Source organism: Hipposideros armiger, unplaced genomic scaffold (assembly GCF_001890085.2).
Source record: "Hipposideros armiger isolate ML-2016 unplaced genomic scaffold, ASM189008v1 scaffold_211, whole genome shotgun sequence".
Taxonomy (NCBI): Eukaryota; Metazoa; Chordata; class Mammalia; order Chiroptera; family Hipposideridae; genus Hipposideros; species Hipposideros armiger.
The window spans coordinates 608,460-632,221 of NW_017731561.1; the positions used below are offsets into that span (position 1 = coordinate 608,460).

The 23,762-nt window shown below is 42.7% G+C and overlaps 1 protein-coding gene across 4 annotated transcripts in view; it reads right to left on the minus strand.

Annotated features, from left to right (window-relative positions):
* The window catches only part of TIMD4 (T cell immunoglobulin and mucin domain containing 4), a 30,886-nt gene extending 16,372 nt beyond the window's left edge, over positions 1–14,514 (minus strand). For 2 of the 4 annotated variants that reach the window (XM_019653966.1, XM_019653965.1), the window contains exons 1-5: positions 14,431–14,514; positions 9,173–9,514; positions 6,568–6,843; positions 5,153–5,236; positions 3,984–4,060 (exon numbers count right to left, since the gene is read on the minus strand). In XM_019653966.1, coding sequence (XP_019509511.1) covers positions 3,984–4,060; positions 5,153–5,236; positions 6,568–6,843; positions 9,173–9,514; positions 14,431–14,488 — 837 coding nt within the window. In that variant the 5' untranslated portion in view covers positions 14,489–14,514. Of the gene's footprint in view, positions 1–3,983; positions 4,061–5,152; positions 5,237–6,567; positions 6,844–9,172; positions 9,515–12,525; positions 12,607–14,094; positions 14,168–14,430 lie in introns of those variants that run through there. The other 2 variants (XM_019653968.1, XM_019653967.1) reach the window with 2 other exon arrangements.
* Between the last annotated feature and the right edge of the window lie 9,248 nt (positions 14,515–23,762).

Sequence of the window (23,762 nt, forward strand, 5' to 3'; positions counted from 1 at the left end):
AGCTGTGTGATCTTGGGAAAGTCACTCCACATCCCCAAGCTCCATTCTAGGCAGCCATAGAGAAGTGAACATGTGTCCCCCTGGGTGGGGCTTCTTAAGATGATGCCTTGCAGACCTAACACCTTACAAGTGGAGGAGAGCACAGAAGTAGGAGATATGTTCTTGGAAGTGTCTTATTAAACAAATAACACACATCTGGAAGCCCTTGCATGGCAAACTAGACCACAGCTCTTTTTCAGCCATAACTAAGCCATTTCTAAGCCTAAATTATAGTGAAGCCGTCATAAATTGAGCAATGTGAAAAGGACGAAAGAAGTGAGAGGCAGCGGAAGATTAAAGATGTCCACCCACAGGAATAAAACCAATAAACTGAGAGGTCTGTAGAGCCATCTAAAAAGGAATCAGTGAAAAGCTTTCAGAATCTCAGATTTACTCTAATAGGGAGTAGAGAATTACTACCATGAGATGTTAAAAGGTTGTGTAACTTCCTCAAGTTTGTGATTTTGTCACTCATCAGCTGTTTCCCTGGTATGATTAGCAGTTAAAAAAAAAAATCATAAAGCCAAAAAGTATTTATGTACTTATAAGGAACAGCAAGTCAGCTGGGAGCTATTGGAAGTGGCCTCTTGTTACCTTGCTGGACTGGCCTAAAAATGAAAGTGTGTGAGCAGGAACAGCAGCCGAGATATATGGAAGAGAGGAAACAGGAATCCATCATGATGACTATCATTTACTAGCCAGTAATTATGTACTAGGCATTTTTCTCATGCATTTCCTCACTTAATGGCCCTATGAAACTAGTACTGCAATCTCGATTTTATATTTTGAGGAAACTGAGATTTAGAAAAGAATAGAACAAGTCACTCACCTGAAATTCTAAAAGGGGGGGGGGGAACAGCACAAAATGGCAGAGCTGGGATAGAACCCTGAGCCTTCGGACTCCCCAGCGGAGCTCATTTACACCACCCCCACCTCCCAACACACACACCCAATGCTACCCAGGAGATTGTGAGAAGAAAGGACAAGAAAGAAAGGACTTGGGATATTATTGAGGAGGTAAAAGTGAGCCTGAGGCATAATCAACAGAGGACTTACTCCCAGGCCACCTGATTTTATTTAAAAAATGACATAGTCATGTGGCTCCGCTTGCTCTGGCTTCAGAGTCCCTGCCTAACGGAGACTGGGTCTTTAGGGAGCAGTTTGGAACCATTTCACACATTCCTGCTGCCAAGCAAGAAATGAATTAACCCTCAGGCTAGATGGAATGATTTAAATGTCTAGGTACCTGGAGGAGTCAAGAGCTTGTATTCCCCTAACAGAGTTCCTTTCGCTGCTGGAGGGAGAACCTATGAGGGTTGTTATTGTTTGTGTTTCGAGCTGTGTGATCTTGGGAAAATCAGCCAATGTCCCTGAACTCAATGCTAGGCAGCCATAGAGGTGGAGGTGAGAATCTGCCTCCCTGGGTAATGCTAATTTTAGGGAATGCTCATTTTGACAAGACCCGCTTTCATGATTTAAACCAGTCCTCAACCAAGGAAGAAGCCTTACTCTTCAAAAGCCATACAAAGAAATGCGAATGCAATTGGGGATGTTTAGCCAGGGAAAGAAAACCCCACAGAGGCATGCAGGTCCTGGGAAATGGGCTGGAAGCACTTTGACGTAAATGAAGAAGTTGTCTTACTCTATAAGAGCCTCCAGAGGGAAAATCAGGGGATGTGGCAAAGCATGGTGCTAGGGTGTCGTCAGAGTGCAGCAGACATGGGCTAAATCCAGGTCCGCCATTTCCCAGACAAGATATATAACCTTCATGAACTCTTAAATGGAGGCAATAATGGTGTCTATCTCCTAGGGTTTTGTGAAAAACATCAAATGAGGCAATGCATGAAAATGGATAGCATTAAAACAAAGATAGACCTCGGGAGGTGTAAGCGTCTTTAGTAAACCTCTCGGAGCCTCTGCTTCTTTATCTGTAAAACGGGGGTCATATCTGTACCTGGCTAGATGGTCATTGTGAGATTTAAGTAAGAAAATGCATGTTAAAAGTCCTTAGCACAGCACCTAAATACATAGGTAAGTCCTTAGGCGATGGTAACTGCCATGATTGTTATGAATGTTTTATTACCAAAACCAGTGGGAAGAGAGAATGGTAAGTGAAAGAACGTGATCTTTTATTTCAGACTGCAAAGCAAGGTAAAATAAAATAATATCTAAGAGCATGGCATCAGAGCTAGACTTCCCGGGCCTGGCATCTGAGAGCAGTGTAGGCTTGGGGAAGTTACATAAAATAGGAATAGGAGTATCTGCTAAAGAGGGATTGAATGAAGTGGGCTGTGAGATGAGCTTGGCATGGTGCCAGCACATAATATGTGCTCAATAAACCCTCGTTTCTCCCACAATGAGTACATGGTACCTGGAGACTCACAGACCTTCTTAAAACCAGTTCCCCTTCAGCACTACAGCCTCTGGATATCGGAGCAAGTGTTGTCTCTCTCCCAGGATTAATCAAGAGGCGTGAAATGAAATATCGAGGATGTTATAGAAGAGGATCAAACATCAGAGGACCTCTCGTTCCCTTGCAATTCAATATAAAATGGCCCAAGAGTTAAATGACATGAATAGCATTTTGAAAACTCCTTGCCCACCATCTGTCATTTTTCTAGCTGCTCCCTTCCCTTCTGAGAGTAAATAGTCCCCACCCTTAGCCCATCCCACCGAAAAAGAAGGTTTGGATCTCTGGAGCCACGTTTCCCTTAAATTACCAACAGCTAGTCCGGACTTTCTGTCTTCCCCCATATGAGTTACTGTATTGCAAAGCTTTTCAACATTAGATCCCCCTTGCATTTCATCCTGATTTATAGCCTTCCTTCAAAACCTATCGCTGCTCCACTCACTCTTGTCTGCTCCCTCCAACTTCATCTTCTGAGCCTTTGTGAGTGATGTTACACTGCCTGCTTCCCAGAGGTAAAGGATGGCTCTTTTCTGGCTAATAAACATATAGAAAGACACTCAAAGTCTCTGTTAATCAAAACAACAAAAGAAACAGATGACACCTTCTTCTCAGGAGATTGAAAAAAAAAATTTAACAAATGGTCACACCGAGTATAGGGAAGATATGGGAAAGCAGATAGTCTGTGGGTGGGAAAATAAATTGGCACGGACTTTACAGCAGACTATTTTGTAACAGCTATTAAATTTAAAAGTGCACATTTCTTTCGGCCTAGCATTTCTCTTTCTTGGTCACCGCCCTCGCTAGAGAAACACTTGCCTAAGGAGGCACTCACATGAAGAATGTTCACTGCAGACTATTTACAATAATGAAGCATTGGCACAACTGAAGTGCTTCTCGTTGGGCGATGGATACTATAAGTATCCACAGTACAAAACACTACACAGCAATTTAACATAATGATGCGGAGGAAGAAAGTGGTCCAACATATCACGTGAGGTGAATAAAACAAAATGCAGAAGGCTGCATACAGTATGATGGCATTTTTTTAAACATCCACACACAAAATAAAACTGTATATTTCCACATCTGTACACACACATAAAGGGATAGGAAAAGAACGATTATCTTCAAGTGATAGCAGTGATGACCTCAGAGGAGGGGCTGGAATTAAAGCGAGAGCGTCAAAGAGAACTTGACTTCTTTTCTTATGTATCCCTCAGAAAAATAGATTAGTATAACCTAGGTGTAATTTAAAATAAATTTGTGATATTTTGAAAGATGAGCAGGTGATTCTCCTGCTAGCATTCCTAGCTTCCAGCCAGACGTGGCTGAGGGAGGTGGGGGTTCAGAAAGGAGGCAGGAGAGAGAAGAAGCCAGCACTTGGCGTGTTTTTAGATGCTTTTAGTGTGTTTCACTTTCATCCCAGCTAGCAGGAGGATGTAGGATATGACCACAGTGGAACCAAAATAGCTGAATCCCAAGACAAGCAGGCAGGCAATAGATTGTCCCCACGGCCAAAGACAAAACCACTCACATGAAGAGAAGTCCTGGAGTTATTTATTTCCCATATCGGTACCTTGGATGTTGACTGGAAAACCCAAGTTGTGGACTCTGGAAAAAACAAAGGAAAAGAGAAAACAAACTTAGGTAAATGAGTGTCTTCCTATTTTTGATGCCCCTCTGTGACCTAAACTGACATCTGTCAAAAAAAAATAAATAAAATAAAGAACTAATGTTTACTGAACATTTAGTACATGCCAGACACTGTTCTAAGTGATATACATGCATTCTCTCATTTAATCCTCAGAAAGAGACATCTAGGAAAGGTGTTTTTCTCATTTCACCAGTGAGGAAATCAAGCCCCAGAGAGATTAAGTAACTTTTCCAAAGTCACACAGCAGGTAAGAGGCAGGCTTTGTACCTAGACAATGTGACACTAGAGCACACACATGAAGCACTCTACCATGCTGCCCCTCCCCTCCATTGTATTATCACAAGCCTTGGTTTCTTTACCCCACAGATGTCTGTTTTCCTCTGCTTGGTAATAAGCCCCGTCAAGGCAACATCTGAGTGTGTACTAATGTGCCAGGCATTCATCTAAGTGCTTCATATGCATGAAGTTACACAACTCCACAACAAAGCTGGGAGTAAACCGAGGCTAGAAACCCCTAGCCAAAGATAGTAGCACTGGGAGTCAAGCCCAGGCAGTCCTCCTAGCACCCAGAGAGATGAATCATGTCTTCTTTTCATGGTATTCTCTGCCCCCTGGGCCCTAGTAAATAGCTAAAGAAGGTTTGACAGATGGATGAAAGGACAAATGAATGAAAGGATTCTCCTTCCACTATAAAAAGCCAACCAATCAAGTGAGTACACCTCTCGGGTTTCAACAAAAAGGACTGGTGTGCTTGGGACCCAGATGAAACAGCTCAGCACCACTTAGCGTAGGGTGGAAAGGCAAATTTCTAGACACGTGCTGTCATGGAGAATTGCACAAACAAATCAAAATATCTCTGTCTCTGTCTCTCATCCACAGGAAAGAAAAAGCCACAAATGCCGCCTTGACATCAGTTTGTCCCAGGTGAACTGCATGGCACACAAGGTCCAGAAGTCATCCCTATTCATCTGACTCAATGACACTCTAGTCAGCGTTTTCTTCTCCTTCATCTAAGAGGTAAGGAAAGAAGAGGGAACTTGTTCACATACCTTTGGACGTGAGTAAGGCAGTGTCTTCAGAAGTCACCTCGGTGCTTGTCTGAGAGTTACTAGAGAAATGGAAAGTTTCTAATTCTGGAAGAGAAACAAAGTTTGATAAAAGGAAGCTAAAAAGTAAGGGTTTGTGCTGAGTGGTGAGTTTTGGGACTATTTTTGTAGCTGTTTTGTGCTTTTCTATATATTTCAGGTTTCCTTCAAAGATTGCAAGTAATTTTTAGAATCTAGAGGAAAAAAAACTACAAATGTTCTATTTTAAGATGATTATTTTAAGGCAAAAGGAGTTAAAAATACATATAAACTTTATTGGTTTAGGGTTCATGGATTTTAGGTGACCACTCAGAGTATAACAGAACTAGCCAATTGAATATTGTAAAGCTATTTAAATTATCCAGGCTTTATTGAGGCAGATGAAATGCCGAAGAAAGCCTTCAAGCTATCTATCTCATGATTGTTTTCTAATAATCTTTTCCTCAGAATCGGAGGTTGAAACATGGTCAGAGTTCTAATAAGCCTCCGTAAGTAATGGAGCTAATAACTCAGTGAGAGGTCCAAGGTGCAGGATCAAGAAGGATTCAGAAGAACAAAAACAAAAAATAAAAATAAAAAGAAGAAGAAAAAAGAAAGAGGGTAGAACCAGTTCATTGTCAAAAAATATTATAAGGCCTCTGGAGGCCTTTTCTCTACTAATGCCTAATGCTCAGGCAGACTTAACCCTTGGCAGGATGGAACTAGAGTCTGACCTGGGGTGACATTTCCTGGTTCTTCAGTCAACATCTCCAGGAGTCCTGGGGGTCAACTGGAGAAGCAAAAATGCTGACTTTTCAAAAACACAAAGAAAAAAAAAAACCAGGAAAAAAAAGGAAACCATAAAACAAAGAAAAGGAACAGTTTAGTGAAACCACACCCCCCACACACACACACATGCACACACACACACCCCAATTTATATGTCGAAGCCCTAACCCCTAGTAACTCGAAATGTGACTATATTTGAAAACAGAGCCTTTAGAGAGGTAACTAAGGTCATTAGGATTGGCCCTAACCCAATATGACTGGTGTCCTTCTAAGAAGATTAGGACACAGATACAGTAGGGGAAAGACCATGTGAGGACACAGCGAGAAGATGGCCATCTACAAGCCAAGCAGAGAGGCCTCAGGAGAAACCAACCCTGCTGACACCCTGATCTCGGATTTGCAGCCTCCAGAATTGTGAGAAAACCACTTCTGTTGTTCAAGTCACCCAGTCTGTAGTATTTATTATGACGGTCCTAGAAAACTAACACACACACACACACACACACACACACACACAGGCACACTGGGCTGCCCATTCAGTAGAACTCTATTCTGAGGGACCAACATCCACCTGACCAGCAGAAGGGCAAGTATGGCCATTGTCTCAGTACCTGTAGTGAGGGTGGGCCTTTTTGTGGAAGGCTCAGTGGTCAGAAGAATTGTGGTTTCCTCGGGAAGCGTTGTCAGAGGGCAAGTGGTTGCCGTTGTGAGGGCAGTGGTGGTTTTTGTCTCAAGAGGTGTTCTGGTGGTAAGGTCAGGTGTAGTCACAAATGTTGTTGGGAGCACAGCTGTGGTGGTTGTCATAGCAGTGGTGGTGGTTGGGCGACGGGTGGTTGGGCGACGGGTGGTTGGGCGACGGGTGGTTGGGCGACGGGTGGTTGTTGGGGCTGTAAACATCAGAAGATACGTCTAGTGTCAGGTGGAGAAGGGGGAAGAGGGAAACAATACAAGTATACCTGGGATCCATCCATTTCTTTCTGCTTCTGCTGCCCTGCGCTGGTCCACTGGCCTGGACCACTATAATGCCCATGAAAGCTGGGTTTCTAGCCTGTAGTCCTGGCCTTTCCAATCACAATGTCCTTCACACATTGGCTAGGGGGATCTTTTAAAATGACACATGTAATTATGTCAGTCTCCTGCGTAAAGCTTTTGACTGGGTCCTCCTTGCCCTTAAGATACAGAGCCAACCACTTGATCGGGTCTGCAGGGCTCCACCTGACCGTGTCCTGTCTGTCTTTCCAATCTCACATCTCCACTCTACTCTTCCCGTTTTCCCCAGCCTTTCTTCAGTGCTTTGAACCTATCAGTGACCTTCTGGCTGGAGGGATTTGTACCTGCTGCTCCCCAGTCTCTCTCTTCATGAGGTTGACGCCTCGACTAAAAGGACGCCTCTGCATGGAGGTCATGCGTATTCTGTAATAATTCTTTTGCACTCTCATGCTTGACCTTCACAGTATTCATGGCACTTCATAATTACACAGTTATTTGACGGTTATTGTTTAATGTCTGCTTCTCCCACTAGACGGTGAGCTCCGTGAGGGAAAATCTGGCATTTATTTTGTTCTCTTGTACAAATCTCATACCTGGCACAATGTTGATCACATAGTAGGTGTTCCAAAAACATCAATGAGTAAATGGGCGACTGCATCACAAGTGAGCCCAAACATAAAATTTTAGTCAAGTAAGATGAATAAACTCTAGAGATCTGCTGCATAACCATAGACATTCAGTTAACAATAATGTAGTGTACACTTGAAAATTTGTTAAGGTGGTAGACTCGCCTTAGGTATTCTTTCCAAATCAAATCAAATTAAAATCTAAAAAAAAAAAACTAGGGGGCCGGTTGAGGGGCTCAGTTGGTTAAGAGCTCGCTCAAGAATGTGAGCTCTGAGCAACAGCTGTTTGATTCCCGGCCCGAACTAAGCTGCCACTGAGCTGCCAACAGGTGGCAGGATGGCTCAGCTAAAAAAAAATAAATAATAAAATAAATAAATAAATAAATAAACAAACTAGGCCCAAAGTATGCAACATAGGGTGACGATGTAGTCTTTCAGATATTAGAGATTGGTTCGTGCCAGCACAACTCACCCTCTAAACATTTGAATTTGGGTTCATTAGCCTCCCTTATTTTACAGATACCACCCTTTCGAATATGCCAAATTTCCATGAACTCTACTGGACCGGAAAGACACCATTAGTTTCGAGTGAACTTAGAAATGACCCCATAGAGTATTAAGGTCAACAGGTATTTTGTAAAATAATAGCTGTTTACCAGGCTTGAAAAGAGAAGACTTGGACTGGCATCATTCAACTTCAATAAATCAGAAGAGTAGTAACTTCTACCTCATCAAGTTGTTTTGAGAGAAAAATATACAAACGTGTAGGAAAGTTCTGTAATTAGAAGCATCCACATCAATTCTCAAATGTCAGCATGCAGTGGAGTTACCTGAGAGCTCGTTAAGCGTGTGGATATCCACACCCTGGCTTCCAAGATGCTCATCCAGTTAGGTATGGAGCCCAAGAGCCCTCCATCATTGAAGCAAGCTGAACACAGGGCTTACTTTGAAAGGCTCCATTTCAGACAGAGGAAAGGTGGTTATTGTTATAGCATCAGTCAACCATAGGCTGCCCTTCATGCAGCTCAAATCTTTTATGAGTTCCGCCACATTCCAAATTTCACCAAAAGCAACTGATAGTAACAGAAGGAAAGAACCCCTGAAAACGGCTGTGAGCGTCTCCAAACCCCACACCCTTTCCCCGCTGCCAGAAGTTGCAAACTACTGGCCCATGGGCTAAAGCTGACCCATGGACTCACTTCAGTTATACAGTATATGTTTTTCTACATTTTGAAATATTTACCACCACACAAAAATCAGCATAGCTCACATAAAAACTGCCACATCTGAAAACACTGGGCCCGAATTTCTGCACGACAGCAGCCCCCTAGGTCAGCAGCAGCTGCCTTCTGTAGATTGTTCCTGTAATTCCCTCCCTCACCCGCCACGCCCCACTCACTCGCTTCTGTGGTCTTCTTGGCCCCTGTGGGCATTTGCTCCATCCCGTGGCTCCTCTAATCAGAGGAAGGCCTTACAGATTTCATCCGCCCACTCATTGCTTAAGGAGCTAAAGCTTCTCCAATGCCACCCACTGGATCCACTGCCTACATTAACCACTGAATCCCTTCTTCCACAGACACCAGTCCCTTCCTGTGCTCACCTTTTACTAGCTTCAGACGAATGTTTCTCTTCACATCATTGAACCAGCCGGGCACCTCTATGCGGCAGCAGTACACGCTTTCGTCACCTCTGTTGGTGTTGAGGATGGTCAAGGACAGGTCGCCTCTCCTGATAGTCCCCTGAAGTGCATATTTGGATGACTTCCTCGAGAGCACCTTCGTCCCATCGGTGTGGAGAAGCTCGTCATTGCATTTGGAGTTGGGACACTCGCCTTTGCCCCAGCACATGCTATTGCTGTCATGAGACCACGACGAGTGCGTGCAGGGCAAAGTCACCGACTGACCCAAAAACCCTGTCATGACCGTCTCTGATGCAGCTGGAGCTGTGAGAAAGGATGAGAAAACGATACTTGCGTGGTACTCAGATCTCTCAGATATGCTGCACAGGGATTGTGCAGACAGATGCTTCCAGGCAGATGAAGAGAGCTGTAACGTGTATGTCCCTTTAGTGTAACTTCTGAAGTGCCCTTTGCCGCAGCTGAGCTCCTAACTCCACATCCTTTTATCATCCTTACCATTCAATAAGCCAATAAACTCACCAATGAATAACTCTGACCCTTTAACTCAATTCCACTAACTCATATACACAGGTCCCAAAACATCACTCTACCGACTGTATCTCACTAAGTAGTGATCATGTGCTTCTGACTTGAATCCCTCAAATGGGTCTCTGTCTGTCTTCCAACCCATAGAGTGCTATGGCAGGAAGATAGGTTGTCGGACTGTATCCCATTGTCCTTCTCTCCTTTTGGTACTGGAAATAGAAATTAATTTTCTCTAGATCAGGGGTCGGCAAACTTTTGAGACGGAAGAGCCGCCAGGGGTCAGCAAATTGCAGCTCGCGAGCCACATGCGGCTCTTTGGGTACGTACATGTGGTTCTGAAGTAAAACTGAAAATAAAAATAAAACTTTCATAGTTTCACTTATAAAATTTTTAAAGGATACTATTCACATAATTGTGATTATGTACAAATATATTTATTGCTCTTGCATAATTTTTAAATTGTTGTGAGGGACAGGATTGGCTCTTCCAGGGGTCAGCAAACTTTTGAGACGGAACGTACCCAAAGAGCTGCACGTGGCTCATGAGCCGCGGTTTGCTGAGCCCTGCTCTAGACCATTTATTTGTCATTAGACAATAGAAAGTCAGGTGTGGTTTGAAGACTTTTTTTAATGTTAGAATGAAAGGGACCACAGAAATGATATAGAATGGCAGCTGTGACACACAGCAATGCTAGAGGCTGAGAAGAAAGGTGTCACCATTTCTAAAATGAAGTATCCATATTTCCCAACTTTGGCTGCTCATCAGCATGATTTGGGGAGCCTGTTAAAAATACATATTTTATTGGCCAACCCTGAGTCAGAATCTCTGAGGCCAAAGCCCATGGAAGTGGACATAACCAAGTCTTTCAGGCCATTCTAATGTCATTGGCTACTCACCCAGTGTTTGAGGAACACTGGACAAGCTCTTCTAAGGGGACATCCCTCTCTGATATTCTGTAAAACATTTTCACTGCTGCAAATATTAAGTCCACTGGTTTAACTCAACCTCAGTGGTTGCTCTCAAAAAAAATGCTATTGAAGTGACAGCCAAGCAGGCTGAAACTCCAGAGCATCAGAACTATATCCAGCTTCCTCTTGGGTGCCGGGGGGGTCTCTGCTTATTGTTTTCCCATGGTACCCCAGCCCCATGAGACGCTCTGCTCACTAACTTTGTTGGCCCCTTTAGCTAAGTCGTGTGAGACGTGGCCTGCAGTCATCTGTTCCTCCCAGACGAGTGTCAGGAACGTCCCCATATCCCTCTCTAGGAGACGGTGAGCATGAACCCTAAGAGGCACCCAGAGAGTGAGCAAAAGGATGTGCTTCCTGGGTTTTCATGATTGGCAATCGAGATGAAGGTCATTCCAAATTCAGATCAGCCTGGAGCCTTCCCTGAAAGCACAGTGTCTTCACTTTGCCACAGTGGAAATGTTTCACAGGTTCTAAAATGCCACTTTGCCCACCATGAAACCAGGGGAAAGGATACGAAATTCATTGTCATCACCCTCAGCTGCGTGAGCAACACAGAACACGTGACCGAAACTCATAACTTTGAAAATATGAGCTTGTTCCTATGAATATTTGGAAAATTAATTTAAAAACTATGTAAGAATTATTTCTATTGGAGAGTCATCAGTTTGTTTTCTTAAGTATTGTAGCATAGAAGGAGGCATTCTACTACTCAATAAGAAAAGACCCAATCGAAAAACTGGAAAAGGGCAGAGCAGGCAATTCTGTAAGGAAATGTGACTGGCCAGTAAATTTCACCTATTCAACTGGAAAAAAATTGGAATGCTGATAATATCAAGTATTGGCCAGACAGAGACCTAAGGAAAAACAGCCAAAATAAACTGCAGTGATATGGGGTAGGAATAGTAGCCACACTGTGTGGCAATTTGACAGCGTCTGTTAATATTTAACATGTGTGTGTGCTAGTGAAGCCTTAGCAATTTCATTTTATTTACCCTAGAAAAACACAGGTGCACAAGAAAACCTATTTGCAAATGTTTACGGCAGTCCTCATACACATGTAAATGGAATGAACAATGTGTATATGGGAGTTGCAGAACCGTGACTTATTAATTCCATGGCATCATGTGTAGATTATTAGAATTAGATCTGTATCAATTGGCATGAAAACTCCAAGCCTTATTAATGTATGAAAAGGGCAAATTTCAAAGCAACACTTAAAATATAAAACCATTTGATAAAACAGTTTGCATTTTGTTGGTGGGCACAGGCATATGAAGGTAAATGCATAGAAAAGTATCTGGTGGGACATACACTCAATTCATTGCATCAGTCACCTCTGTGATCGCTGGAAAAAGATGGGGGTTGGAGGTAATCGTCAAAAGAGATTTTAGCTTTATAACATTTTTATTTTTTTCACCGAGGGTGTTTCTGTATTTCTATATTACTCATCTGATTAAAAATTCATGTTAAAAAAGGAAGCAGGCAATTTGGTGTGGCTGAAAAACTCCCATTAGGCTTACATTGTAAATCGCATTCTGCCAGTTACTGCTTTTGTGTTCCTGGAGGAAAGCCACAATGCTCCTGACCTCATTATCATCATTAAGACAAAGGGGGATTGATAACAACTCGCCTCAGAAAGGGTTTCTAAGATTTCCATGAGATGAAGCATCATCAAATGCCACATGGAATTAACTATTAGTACAAGTAACCGAGCGCTTCAGAATTTAGAAGCAGGACAAGAAACTGTTCCTTCCAGTTAAAGGAGCACCCTGGAGCAAAAGAATCATTGGTATCAAATCAATCCCCCTTTTCGGGAATTACCCAGGACGGTGGGTCCAACCTAGGTTCTGGTGCCAGCTTGGTTCCTTCTCTAGCTGGTGACCTTCAGAAAGGCCTTTCCCCAGTCTGGGTCTCAGTTTCACCATCTACAGAATGAAGGGTTCAATTAGGCATCTTTTAAGAGCATGTGCAGCTCTGATCGAGCCTCAGTAATTCTCTTCTAAATTGAATGTTTTAGAAAAGGGACAAATGGAAAACAAACAGTTCACCAGGTGCTGACTCCTTCAGGTAGGACTGAAGAAGCCACCCTAGCTCAATCAGCAGCTCAATCAGTGTCCGGCCAATAGCAGGAAATGTGGACTTGGACTCCAGCAACTTTCAACATAACAACACCCTCCACACCTCAAGTTCCCAGGACAAGATAAAGACCATTAAAAATGTTGATCAAGAACCTAAGTGTCCTTCAGTGGATGATTGGGTAAAGAAGATGTGGTACATATATACAATGGAATACAACTCAGCCTTATATAAGAAAGGATGAAATACTGCCCTTTGCAACAACATGGATGAATCTTGAGACTATCATGCTAAACTAAATAAGTCACATGGAAAAGGACAAGAACCATACCATTTCAGTCATGTGTGGGATATAAAACACAAAGCAACAAATGAACTAAGAAAACAAACAAACTCAGGTAACAGTATGGTGGTTACCAGAGGGGGGGGGGGATTGAAGAGGGTAAAGGGGTCAAATATATGGTGAAGGAAGGATACTCAATTTTTGCACACAATGCAATACACAGATGAGGTACTATAGAAATATACACTCGAAACTTATATAATGTTGTTAACCAATGTCACCCAAAAAAAAACTAATAAAACTTTTTAAAAACCATTGTTAAACAAAGTGACCGGGACTACTTTCATTGCATTAACTGCTACAGAGTATCTGGGGAGAGGAGCAGTTCAGTGAGCAATTACTATAGGGTGACAAGGTTTCAATGAAGGGACCCCAGGGAGGACAGGAACTCATAGCAGAAACACTGAAACCGGTCCTGAAAGCTCAGGAAAAGCCTGATTTAGGAGGACACCTGCAGATGCACAGAGTTAGAGAGGAAAGAAAGACAGAAAGGACAGCATGACCACGGCTTGGCAGGTAACGGGAACACCGTTATTTTCCTTGGAATGTAGTATTTTCTCATGCAGCACATTTGACAGATTCTTGCCCAAATAACTACAAACTTTTAAAACTGCAAGGGACATGAGGTATTGTCTAGTTCTAGAATCATGGATTGCTAAAACTGGTCTTATCCAGGTTCCTTACTCCATACATGGAAGAGCCAAAGCAATTTAGACAGGGTCCCAGTGTCAATGGCTCGTGACCGAGACACAGCTGCAGTTCAGGCCCGAGCATTCTGCCCTACACCACCAGGATGCCAAGGTCTCAACTGGCCCAAACCGAGGCTTACATCTGCATAGTCCAAAACCTGGAAACAATGTGCAGAAAGAAACCTCACCTTGAAGCCTCATCCCCAGCAATATAAAACAAAAAGCAAACAAAAATTCCTGAAAAGAAAGAGAAAAATAAAGAATTACAATAAGAGCTCTTACCAGAACAAATTCCCCTTGGCTCTGGCTGCAGAGGACATTTCTTTTCCCCATTTCATCTGACCCCTGATTTCTGTTTCTTCTTAAATTGCCATTTCTCACATAAACACAAATTGCCCCATCCTAACCGCCCCCAAACCAGTCTTAGGATAAACCCAGCGTAACAGGAAGGAAAGAGACCCTCCAAAGAAGAAACCCTGGGTGGGGGGCGGAGGGTTGGGGAGGGGATGCAGGAATGAAGTGGGCTTCTGCTTTACTGAGGCCTGATCAGTCACGGAGATCCATCCCAGGATGCCGAGTCCTGCAGGAATGCCTGCACGGAAGGGTTCAGACACTTACTCAGATAAAGCCGCCACAGCTCAATCAGCACCCAGAGAATGAGAGGCCCTTTGGACATTTTGGCTGTTGGCAGACCCCAGGAGTCTGTCTGTCTGCCCAAGGTCCCTGTCTTATATTCCAGTTAGTGCTGACGGGGTGGGACATGTTGGTTTCATTTCTCTTTTTGTCACAAAAATCTTCCCTTCCCCCATCCTGAATGGCCTCTCTCACTCTGGGATGTAGGATAAAATGCTGAGCACTTTCCCCCTGGACACTAGTGTGTGTGTGCAAATGGGGGAGTGATGGCTGGGGCGTAGACGATTTCTTTGCCCCTGCCTTTGGGGAGTTACCTACATATGCGTGAGCTTCCAAGCATGTACCTGGGCATAAGCAGCAGTCCTCCTGGCTGCTGGGCAGCTTGTAATAAAATGCAATTAGACTCTCCCCACTGGTAGTTGTTCACACACGTACCTCTCATAGGGGCCAAAGGAAAGTTTCCGGGGCAAGGAAAGAAGAGGTTCACTAGGGAAAGCATACTGTGGAAAAACAAGGCCGAGATCTCAGCCCAATTCCAACACTTGTTAGTGAAGTCACTGAATGAGGAAAAGCACTAAAGATAATTCATGAACCAGATTATAGGGCTTGAACTAGATGCCATTTACAGCCCTTCTGGACTCTGTGGAGTCAACAGTTTATCCAGGAACACAGAACCAGTTAGAGGGGAACCAAATCAATGCTCACCAACCAGATGTGGTTTTTTTTTGTTTTGTTTTGTTTTTTAAGATTTTTATTGGGGAATTGGGGGCAGGGGAACAGACAAGTTGCTGTCCTTTTGTTCTTCAGTCTAGTTGTAGAGGACGTTGCTTCACTGGCCCAAATTGACACCATCATTGCGCTCTTCCCGGGCGAGGCAGATCAGTTACCAGCTTCTGGACGGCCGCTCACTGCGGCTGCTGGCCGCTCACGCTGGCTGCTGGCTACACACGGTAGCCCATGGCAACCCACTGCCACAGGGGCTGCAGCCTACGCAGTCTCCGGTGACTCATGGCAGCACAGCTCCAGGTTGAGCTGTTGTTCAGCATCTTAGCTATGGAGGGCAGTGTCACTGGCCCTCATATGTGGGATCCGAACTGGGGCCCTCTGGTGTCCCAAGCCAGCTCTTAACTAACACACCACTCAGCCAGCCCCAGGTGTGTTTTTTTAAAAACAGATTTATTTCACCATTATTAGTTACTATTATGCTTAATTCTATGCCGGGCATTCTGCTATGTGATACCGATATATCATTTAATTCTTACAAGCCTAAGAAATAGTTATTCTTCACATTAAACAGTTGAGGAAATTGAGGCTTAAGAGACTTACATAAATGATAGTCAGAGCTAAAAAGTTGGAGAATCAGGGCTCAAGCTTAAGACTCCCTGATCCCAAGAGCCCATGCTTTTAATCTCTATATTTTCATTTGACCTGTAACCCTTCGAGTAATGCAGCAATCACACCAGTGATACCAGTGGCCAGTTCCAACCCAGCCCCAGAGAAAGAATTTGAGGATGCACAAATGTTCTACATTTTTTTAAAAACCCTTTTTTGATTGTAACCAGCCAAACAAACCTCAAACATTCAACATTGCTCATGCTGGAGGAAATGGTGAAAATACAAATATTGGGTGAGGCTCTGGACTTACAGAAGGCAAAAAAAAGAGGAAGGAATGAAGATAGAGGGATTGAGAGAAAGTCTTCCCACTGAATGCCCACTGAACTGTGGGATGCTAGTCCCAGGAAATGAGGAGATTTAATTTCTGGATGTAGTGAATGGCCCTAGTAAAATACTTACAGATATTGATATTTCAGCATCCCCCAACAATAGCACCCAATCACCCTTCAATAATGTCACCAATGCATGCGCCTCAGTCATGCATGCAGCAGTCCTAGCTAGTATTTAGTGTGTCACTTTAAATATAAATAGACAACCAAGGATCACCAGACATTTGGGGAAAGTCTCCAACCTGAAATAGATAGAAAGACAACATCCAAGATGGCTTTTTCACTCACATGTCTAGAAAATTGATAAAATGAAAAGCTGGGGGCTGGACAGGCAGCCGTCTCTCTCTCCATATGGTCTTTCTACATGGCATCTTGGCTTCCTAACAATATTACAGTACGGCAGTCTCAAAGTAGATGAATTCTTACCTAGGCTCTGGCTTTCTATAAAATGAAGGGGAGGCATCTTTGGAAACTAGTGACCATAACAACCAAACCAGAATGGAGCAGAAGGACAGAGGTTTTGGGTGGTGGTGGTGAGTGTAATTAATACATGATCTCATACATTTAGATATTTTGAAAATAGGTTTGATAGGTCTTTGACGGGTTGGAATATTTGAGTTAAATTTTGATGGACATTTGGAATATTAAGAAAAGGAAGAAATGAGTCAATTATGATAACCAGGAAAGATAAAATATTATATAAGAATATGTAATTATAGTACATTTGCTCAATATGAAAAAGATAATTATATGGTCATAATAATGTAAACTCTGACCACTGGTTCAACACAAAATTGTGATATGACTACATTGGACAGCCAGGCAGAGAGGAAGTCAGGTGGGGTGGCAAGAAAGGCAAGCCCTAGTCACCCTTACAGGAGAATGCCTCAGACGGATAAATCAAACAATACCAGTATAAAAACATTATTAGTAATATGGAGGGGCAGAAAAGACAGGAGAAAAAACTCCAAAGTTTAAATTTTATGGAAAGGAATGGACTGTTTGTTTACTTATAAACCTTTTAAAAAGAATTTTACCTTTTTTAAAATGTTAATTTTCTTTTCTTTACTTAAAAAAATTTTTTTTTTATGGGGAACTGTAGAGGGGAACTGTGTTGGGAAATTGGGGAAGGGGAACATTGTGTTTTTCCAGGACCCATCAGCTCCAAGTCAAGTTGTTGTCCTTTAATCTTAGTTGTGGAGGGCGCAAGCTCAGCTCCAAGTCCAGTCGCCGCTTTCAATTTAGTTGTGGGGGTGGGAGTCGAACCAGCAACCTTGCTGCTAAGAGCGCACGCTCTCAGCGGCAGCTCAGCTCGGGCGCAGCTCACTGGCTCATGTGGGAATTGAACTGGAGACCCTGTTGCTCAGAGCTCGCGCTCTTAACCAACTGAGCACTCAGCCGGCCCCTAATTTTACTTTGTAAGTGTCCATATTGAGCACCTCTAACACCCAGGTCTCAGTTTCTAAATCCAGTTCTCCAGTAGAAAGAATCAGAGCTCCTTGGAGAAATGCCTGATGCTAGGATTGTGCAGGAAATATTTTAAATAAGTCTGGAGCGGGGTATGGCAAACTTTTGAGACAGAAGAGCCACCAGGGATCAGCAAACTGCAGCTCGTGAGCCACATGCGGCTCTTTGGGTACATAAATGTGGCTCTGAAGTAAAATCAAAAATGAAAATAAAACTATCAGTTTCATTTATAAAAATTTTAAAGGACACTATTCACATAATGGTGATGATGGAAAAATATATTTATGGCTCTCAAATATATATATATATATATATATATATATATATTTTTTTTTATTTTTTTTTTTTTTAGCTGAGCCATCCTGCCACCTGTTGGCAGCTCAGCGGCAGCTCAGCTTGGCCTGGGAATTGAACTGGCGACCCTGTTGCTCAGAGCTTGCACTCTTGAGCGAGCTCTTAACTAAGCCACTCAGCTGGCTCTTCAAATAATTTTTAAATTGTTGTGAGGGACAGGATTGGCTCTTCCAGGGGCTGGCAGACTTTTGAGACGGAACGTACCCAAAGAGACTTATGTGGTTCGCGAGCCGCAGTTTGCTGACCGCTGGTCTGGAGCATTGTCTTGGACTAGAAAGGACAGAAGTGCTAAAAAAAACAGCACAATGATGGGATTCTTAAAGAGACACAGGAGACAACTGAAAGAGGTCTCAATGACTAAAGTTGAAACAATCTGGATAACAAATAAGTAAAGTAGTACTGAATTATAAAGTAGTATTGAATTATAACCCGAAGTATAAAATAAATATCTATACTAATATAAATAATTGAATCAATAAATAAGTGGGAAAGAAGAGACAAATCTTTTGCCCCAAAGAGTTCTAAATAGTTTATGTAGATACTTCTCAAACAGGTGAAAAATACGAGTATCTCCTCCTCCTTAAGTGTGGGCTGGACACAGTGACTTCCTTCCATAAAACACAGTATGGAGAGGAAGCAGAGGCTAACTTTACAGTGGCAAGAACTACCAAACACTACCTCAGGCAGGCGATCAAAGTCGACATCAACAGAGGTAAGTCACGTCATGTTGATAGGATGTACCTTTCATATGATATGATGTAAACGACACTTCACCTCTGTGGTCTTCCTTTCAAGAAATGCAACCCCAGTATAAACATGAGAAAAACATCAGACACAATCAAGTGGAGGGACATTCCACAAAATATCTGATAAACACATCTCAAAACTGTCAAGATCATCAAAAACAAGGAACATCTGAAAAACTGCTAGAATCGCTTCTCGGCCTTTTGGCTAAGATCAAGTGAAAAACTGCTAGAGCCAAGAGGAGCCTAAGGGGACATGACAACTAAAATGTAATGTTACAGTATCTTGGGTATGAGCCTGGAAGAGAAAAGGGCCATTAAGTGAAAACGAAGAAAATCTTTGGACTTTGGTTGATAATAACGTATTATATCAGTTCATTAATTGTAACAACTATGCCATACTAAGGTAAGATGTTAACAATAGGAAAATCTAGGTGTGGGTGTATGAGAACTCTCTGTACAATCTTCATAATCTTTCTGTGAATTTAAAGCCTCTCTGACATAAAGTTTATTTTTTAAATGCACATATTATTTTAGAAATGCAAACATTAATAGTAATTTGGTATCTGGAAGGGGTCACACATTGAAAAAAGAGACTAAACTCAGTTTTCTTCTCTCCCTAAATTAGGTTTCATGGAATTCACAAACATCCTACTATTGGATGCCCAATTTGTATTACTGTATTAAATCACATTATTCTTGAGAGAGGGTCCGTAGCAGTTCTAGGTATTTCATGTCTTTGCCACCTTTTTTTGCACACGGTGGTTTGCGTTTGGAAAGCCAGTCCTCTCTCACTCTCAGGTGGTGTATTTTCACTCATGGCCATGGTGTTTGGATCCAGGGTAGACAAATGTGCCAAATAAAGTCAGGGATACACAGTCTTGGCACGTTTACTAGGACTTTTGTGAGATAGGGGCCCTCCCTATTCTCCACTGGTCTTGGAGCTGTGAGGATATGAGCCTGAATCCAAGGCTGGTCATAGTGCCACCAATGGGGAAAGCCTGCCTGATAAAAGCAACTGTCAGGCAGAAGGCAAGTGGAGAAACAAAGAAGCCTGGGTCTTTGACATGGTTTGAGCCCCTGAAACAAGGCACATCAATGTGCCAATAAATTATTTTTTTGGCTTAAGCCAAATTGTGTTGAGTTTTCTGTCATTTGGAATCAAAACACCCCAAGCTCTTAAACCTAGAAGGACCTCTACCTAGAGGTAATTCAGGGGGATGACGCAAATTTTTTCAATCCTAAGAGTTTACAACTATTACCTGCTTCACCAAACACCAGCTTCACCTGGACCTTCCAATCATTCAGCAAGTGCTTGTCAGTCTGCTATACTCAAAGCACGTGGGAATTCTGCTAGGCTCTGGGAATAAAGACAAATGAGGAATAGATCCTAACCCTAAGGACCTGACAGTTTCAAATCTTTAAACAGAGGAGGTATTATCAGGCCCCCTTTTTAAAGATAAGGCCATAGAAGGCCATAGATAAAAGACTGTTAAGTAATAGGAAGAAAATAGAATCCAGGTTTCCCAATTCAGAGCGCTTTGTGGTAACCAGCACTTCCTTTTGGGTTAATGGGGTTAAATGGAATCCCACTTACTCATTTTTATTAGTTCATTTCTTCACCAATTATAGCACAGGTCAGCAAACTATGGCCCATGGACCAAAACCATCTTTGTAAATAAAGTTTTATTGCAACACAGCCATAACCAGATGTTTACATATTGCCTGTGGCTGCTTTCACACTACAGTGACAGGGTTGTGTACATGCAGATACTATATGGTCTTCACAGAAAACGTTCGCCAACCCCTGAACTATTTATTGAGTTCACGCTATGTGCCAGACACTACTAAGCACTGAAACTGCAATATTAGACCAGCCATTCTTGTTCGCAGCAAGTTCACAGGCTAGCGCCCCCTGGTGGGGGAAAAGCAAATTAACAGACAATGTAGCACGTTGTGGTTAAGACGTGACAGAGAAAAGATAGAACACGATGGGAATGTTTGGAAATTATTCCTAGCCCAGTCTTGAAGGTGGGAGACAAGCGTTAAGGACACTTTTTAAGTATAGACCTAAAGGACATTGGAGAGGCTTGGGGTGCAGGGGAATGGATTTCAGGCAGAGTGAAGAGGTTGTAAAAGTTCAGTGGTGATAACACAGGGCGGAAGAATTTGCCCTTTACAGGTGTTTATTACAGTATCTAAAAGTAGATGTAGAACTTAAATATTTTCGCCCAAAAAGTAAATGAATAAAATAAAATAAAACAGGACCACATGTAGACCAACAACTGAACCATGTAGTGAACCAAGGATTGTGATTAGGGTGTGTGTGTGTGTGTGTGTGTGTGTGTGTGTGTGTCTGTGTGTGTGTGTGTGTGAATTTCACTATGGCTGGACCACAGATCAGGAGGGAATAGTGGAAATGCCTCGTGAGGGGCTGGAACACAGACCAGGGTCAGATTATGAAGGGCACTGTCCACAGGAAGACATATGGGCACTGCCCAAGGGCAAAGAGGAACCCGCCTATTGTGGATGATTATTGAGCCTGAAAGTAAAATCCAGAAAAGAAAGAATTTCACAATTGGGGGCATTTTCATTAAAATGGTGTCTAGAACTAACATCTAAAATCTAAATCTAAAATCTCTAAACCTCCAATTTGGGCAGTCTATGACTGTGTACTCTCTTGAGGGCAGGAAATGACTAACCAGGAAAAGGGGCTATTTTCTGAGTTTTGTTTTTTTATTGGGGTAGAAGGGTAACCACCCTAGCTTTTTGTCAACCATGGGCGTCTATTCAGCAAGCTTCCTCTCATTCTATAACCCCTGCATTGCCTTCCTTATTTTCTGTTATTTCCTGTGGGATGGGAAATGAGACTGCATCTTGACCACATACCAGCTGTGTGGTTATGAACAACTTGCTTAACCTATCTGTGCTCAATTACCCCTCTATAATATGGAGGTAATAGTATCTGCATCTTGAATTGCTGTGAGCGCTAAATGAGATGGGCTATGGAAAGCATTTCCATGTACCAGGCAAACAGTGGAGACCTAACAAATTTTAGTTATTATTCAAATAGTTGTTATTCAGGTAGTGTGACAGGAGCACAAAAGATAAAATGACTTGTTTCAGTGGACATATCTCATTGTCTGCTCAATATCCCATCCTTTGTGAAACTAACCCTTCTTCAATCTATGTGAATCCAGTCCAGCATGTGAATAGGCTGGGTGTATACCTTAGGTATAACCATTCATTTTAATCTATTCCCTTGTGGGATTTATACAAAGCAAAGAAAATAGACTGGTTTACTTGGAGAAGATGGTTCAATCAGAGACATGAAGAATCATGACTCTTGGAAAAGCAAAGCAAATAAAAGATCACTAATTTATCCATCTATTCAAAGCTTTATATATATATAGTCAAGTTTCTGCTTGCGTACATACTTCCTTCCAAGTAGTCCATTCTACCTCCATACAGACCTACCGTGTTTTCCCAAAAATAAGACCTAGCTGAAGAAGCCCTAGCATGATTCCTCCAGGATGTGGAGGGCACGCACCCCTCCCAGGAGGGTTTTATGACCTGTTTCAGGGAGAAGGGTGCCTTTTCCACGAACTCCTTCAGCTTAAAATATTCAGTATGCCAAGGTGCCATATTTTGGCACCTAAAATCATGCGAGGGCTTATTTCCAGCTAGGTCTTATTTGGGGGGAAACAGGGTAGTTGTTAGGGAAATGCAAAGGAATTAATTGTCACTAAGCTATGGCTATGTGCTAAGCGCTGTGGTATTTTTCACATACAGTCCCCACAACAAACCTGTAAAGGAAGCATTACCTTTCACATTATACATACAAGGAAAGAGAGATTAGAAGCTGTTAAAAAACTGAACTCAAAATATAGCTCTGATTGACTAGTATATTAGTTAGAGCTTATTTGAGGACAAGGACAGAGGTTCGCTCATGTTGCCCCAAGGAGGAGGTGACTCATGACAAGGGTTCTCATGGTCTGCAATCAACACCCTCCCAGGAACCCCCAAGGCGTGACTTACTCTGCTCTTCTTTCTGTATCTCGTTCTGCCTCTCTCTGAACCTCTCCCCTGACCAGCCTCCTCATGATTTCAGTTTGCTCATGGTCCATATGCTATACCCCAAATCCTCTCTGTGACCCTCAGCTCAGCTCTCTCATTCTCTCAATTCTCGAGTCCAGATTCCTGAAACAGATTTCCAGTCCCTCCAGCTCTCATTCACCATGTAGACCTCAGGTTGTAGCTCATTGGCAGGTCTGTGGTTGGGTAACCCTGGGATCGGCCATGCCCACGGGGAGCAGGGTCCCACGGTACAGAAATCAACCATTCCATTTGGGAAACGGGAACTACGGGTGGGTACAGTCCCTGAGAAGTGGCTGGGGAGGACAAGCAATGACTAAGAACTCTGATACAAATAAGAATGTGCTTATGAGTCTGCCACCAAAATAGTCAGTTGAATCACTTAGGAATCCATTCAACTGTGAGTAACAGAAAATCCAATTCACAGAAGGCTAAACACATAAGGGGTTTGTTTTTCCTTTCATAACAAGAAGTCTGGGTGTTGGCAACCCAGGGACTCAAAAATACCATCAAGGACTCAGGCTCTTCTCTTGCTGTTCCTCCATGTTGGTTTGTCACAACATGGTCACAGGAAGTCTGATGTGCTTCTGGACATAAAATTCTCTTCGGGAAGGGGAGAGGAGAGTCATGACAGCTTTTATATTATTCCTTGACTTTTATTTGGGAAGGGAAGTCCTTCCAAGTAGACTTCTCCTTACAACTTATTATCTGGAACGAGTTCACCAGCCAACTCTCAAATCCATCTTATAAGTTGTCTATGACTTGGTTTAGACCAGGGTTCGGCAAACTGCGGCTCGTGAGCCACATGCAGCTCTTTGGGTATGTTTCGTCTCAAAAGTTTGCTGACCCCTGGAAGAGCCAATCCTGTCCCTCACAACAATTTAAAAATTATTCGAGAGCCATAAATATATTTTTACATAATCACTATTATGTG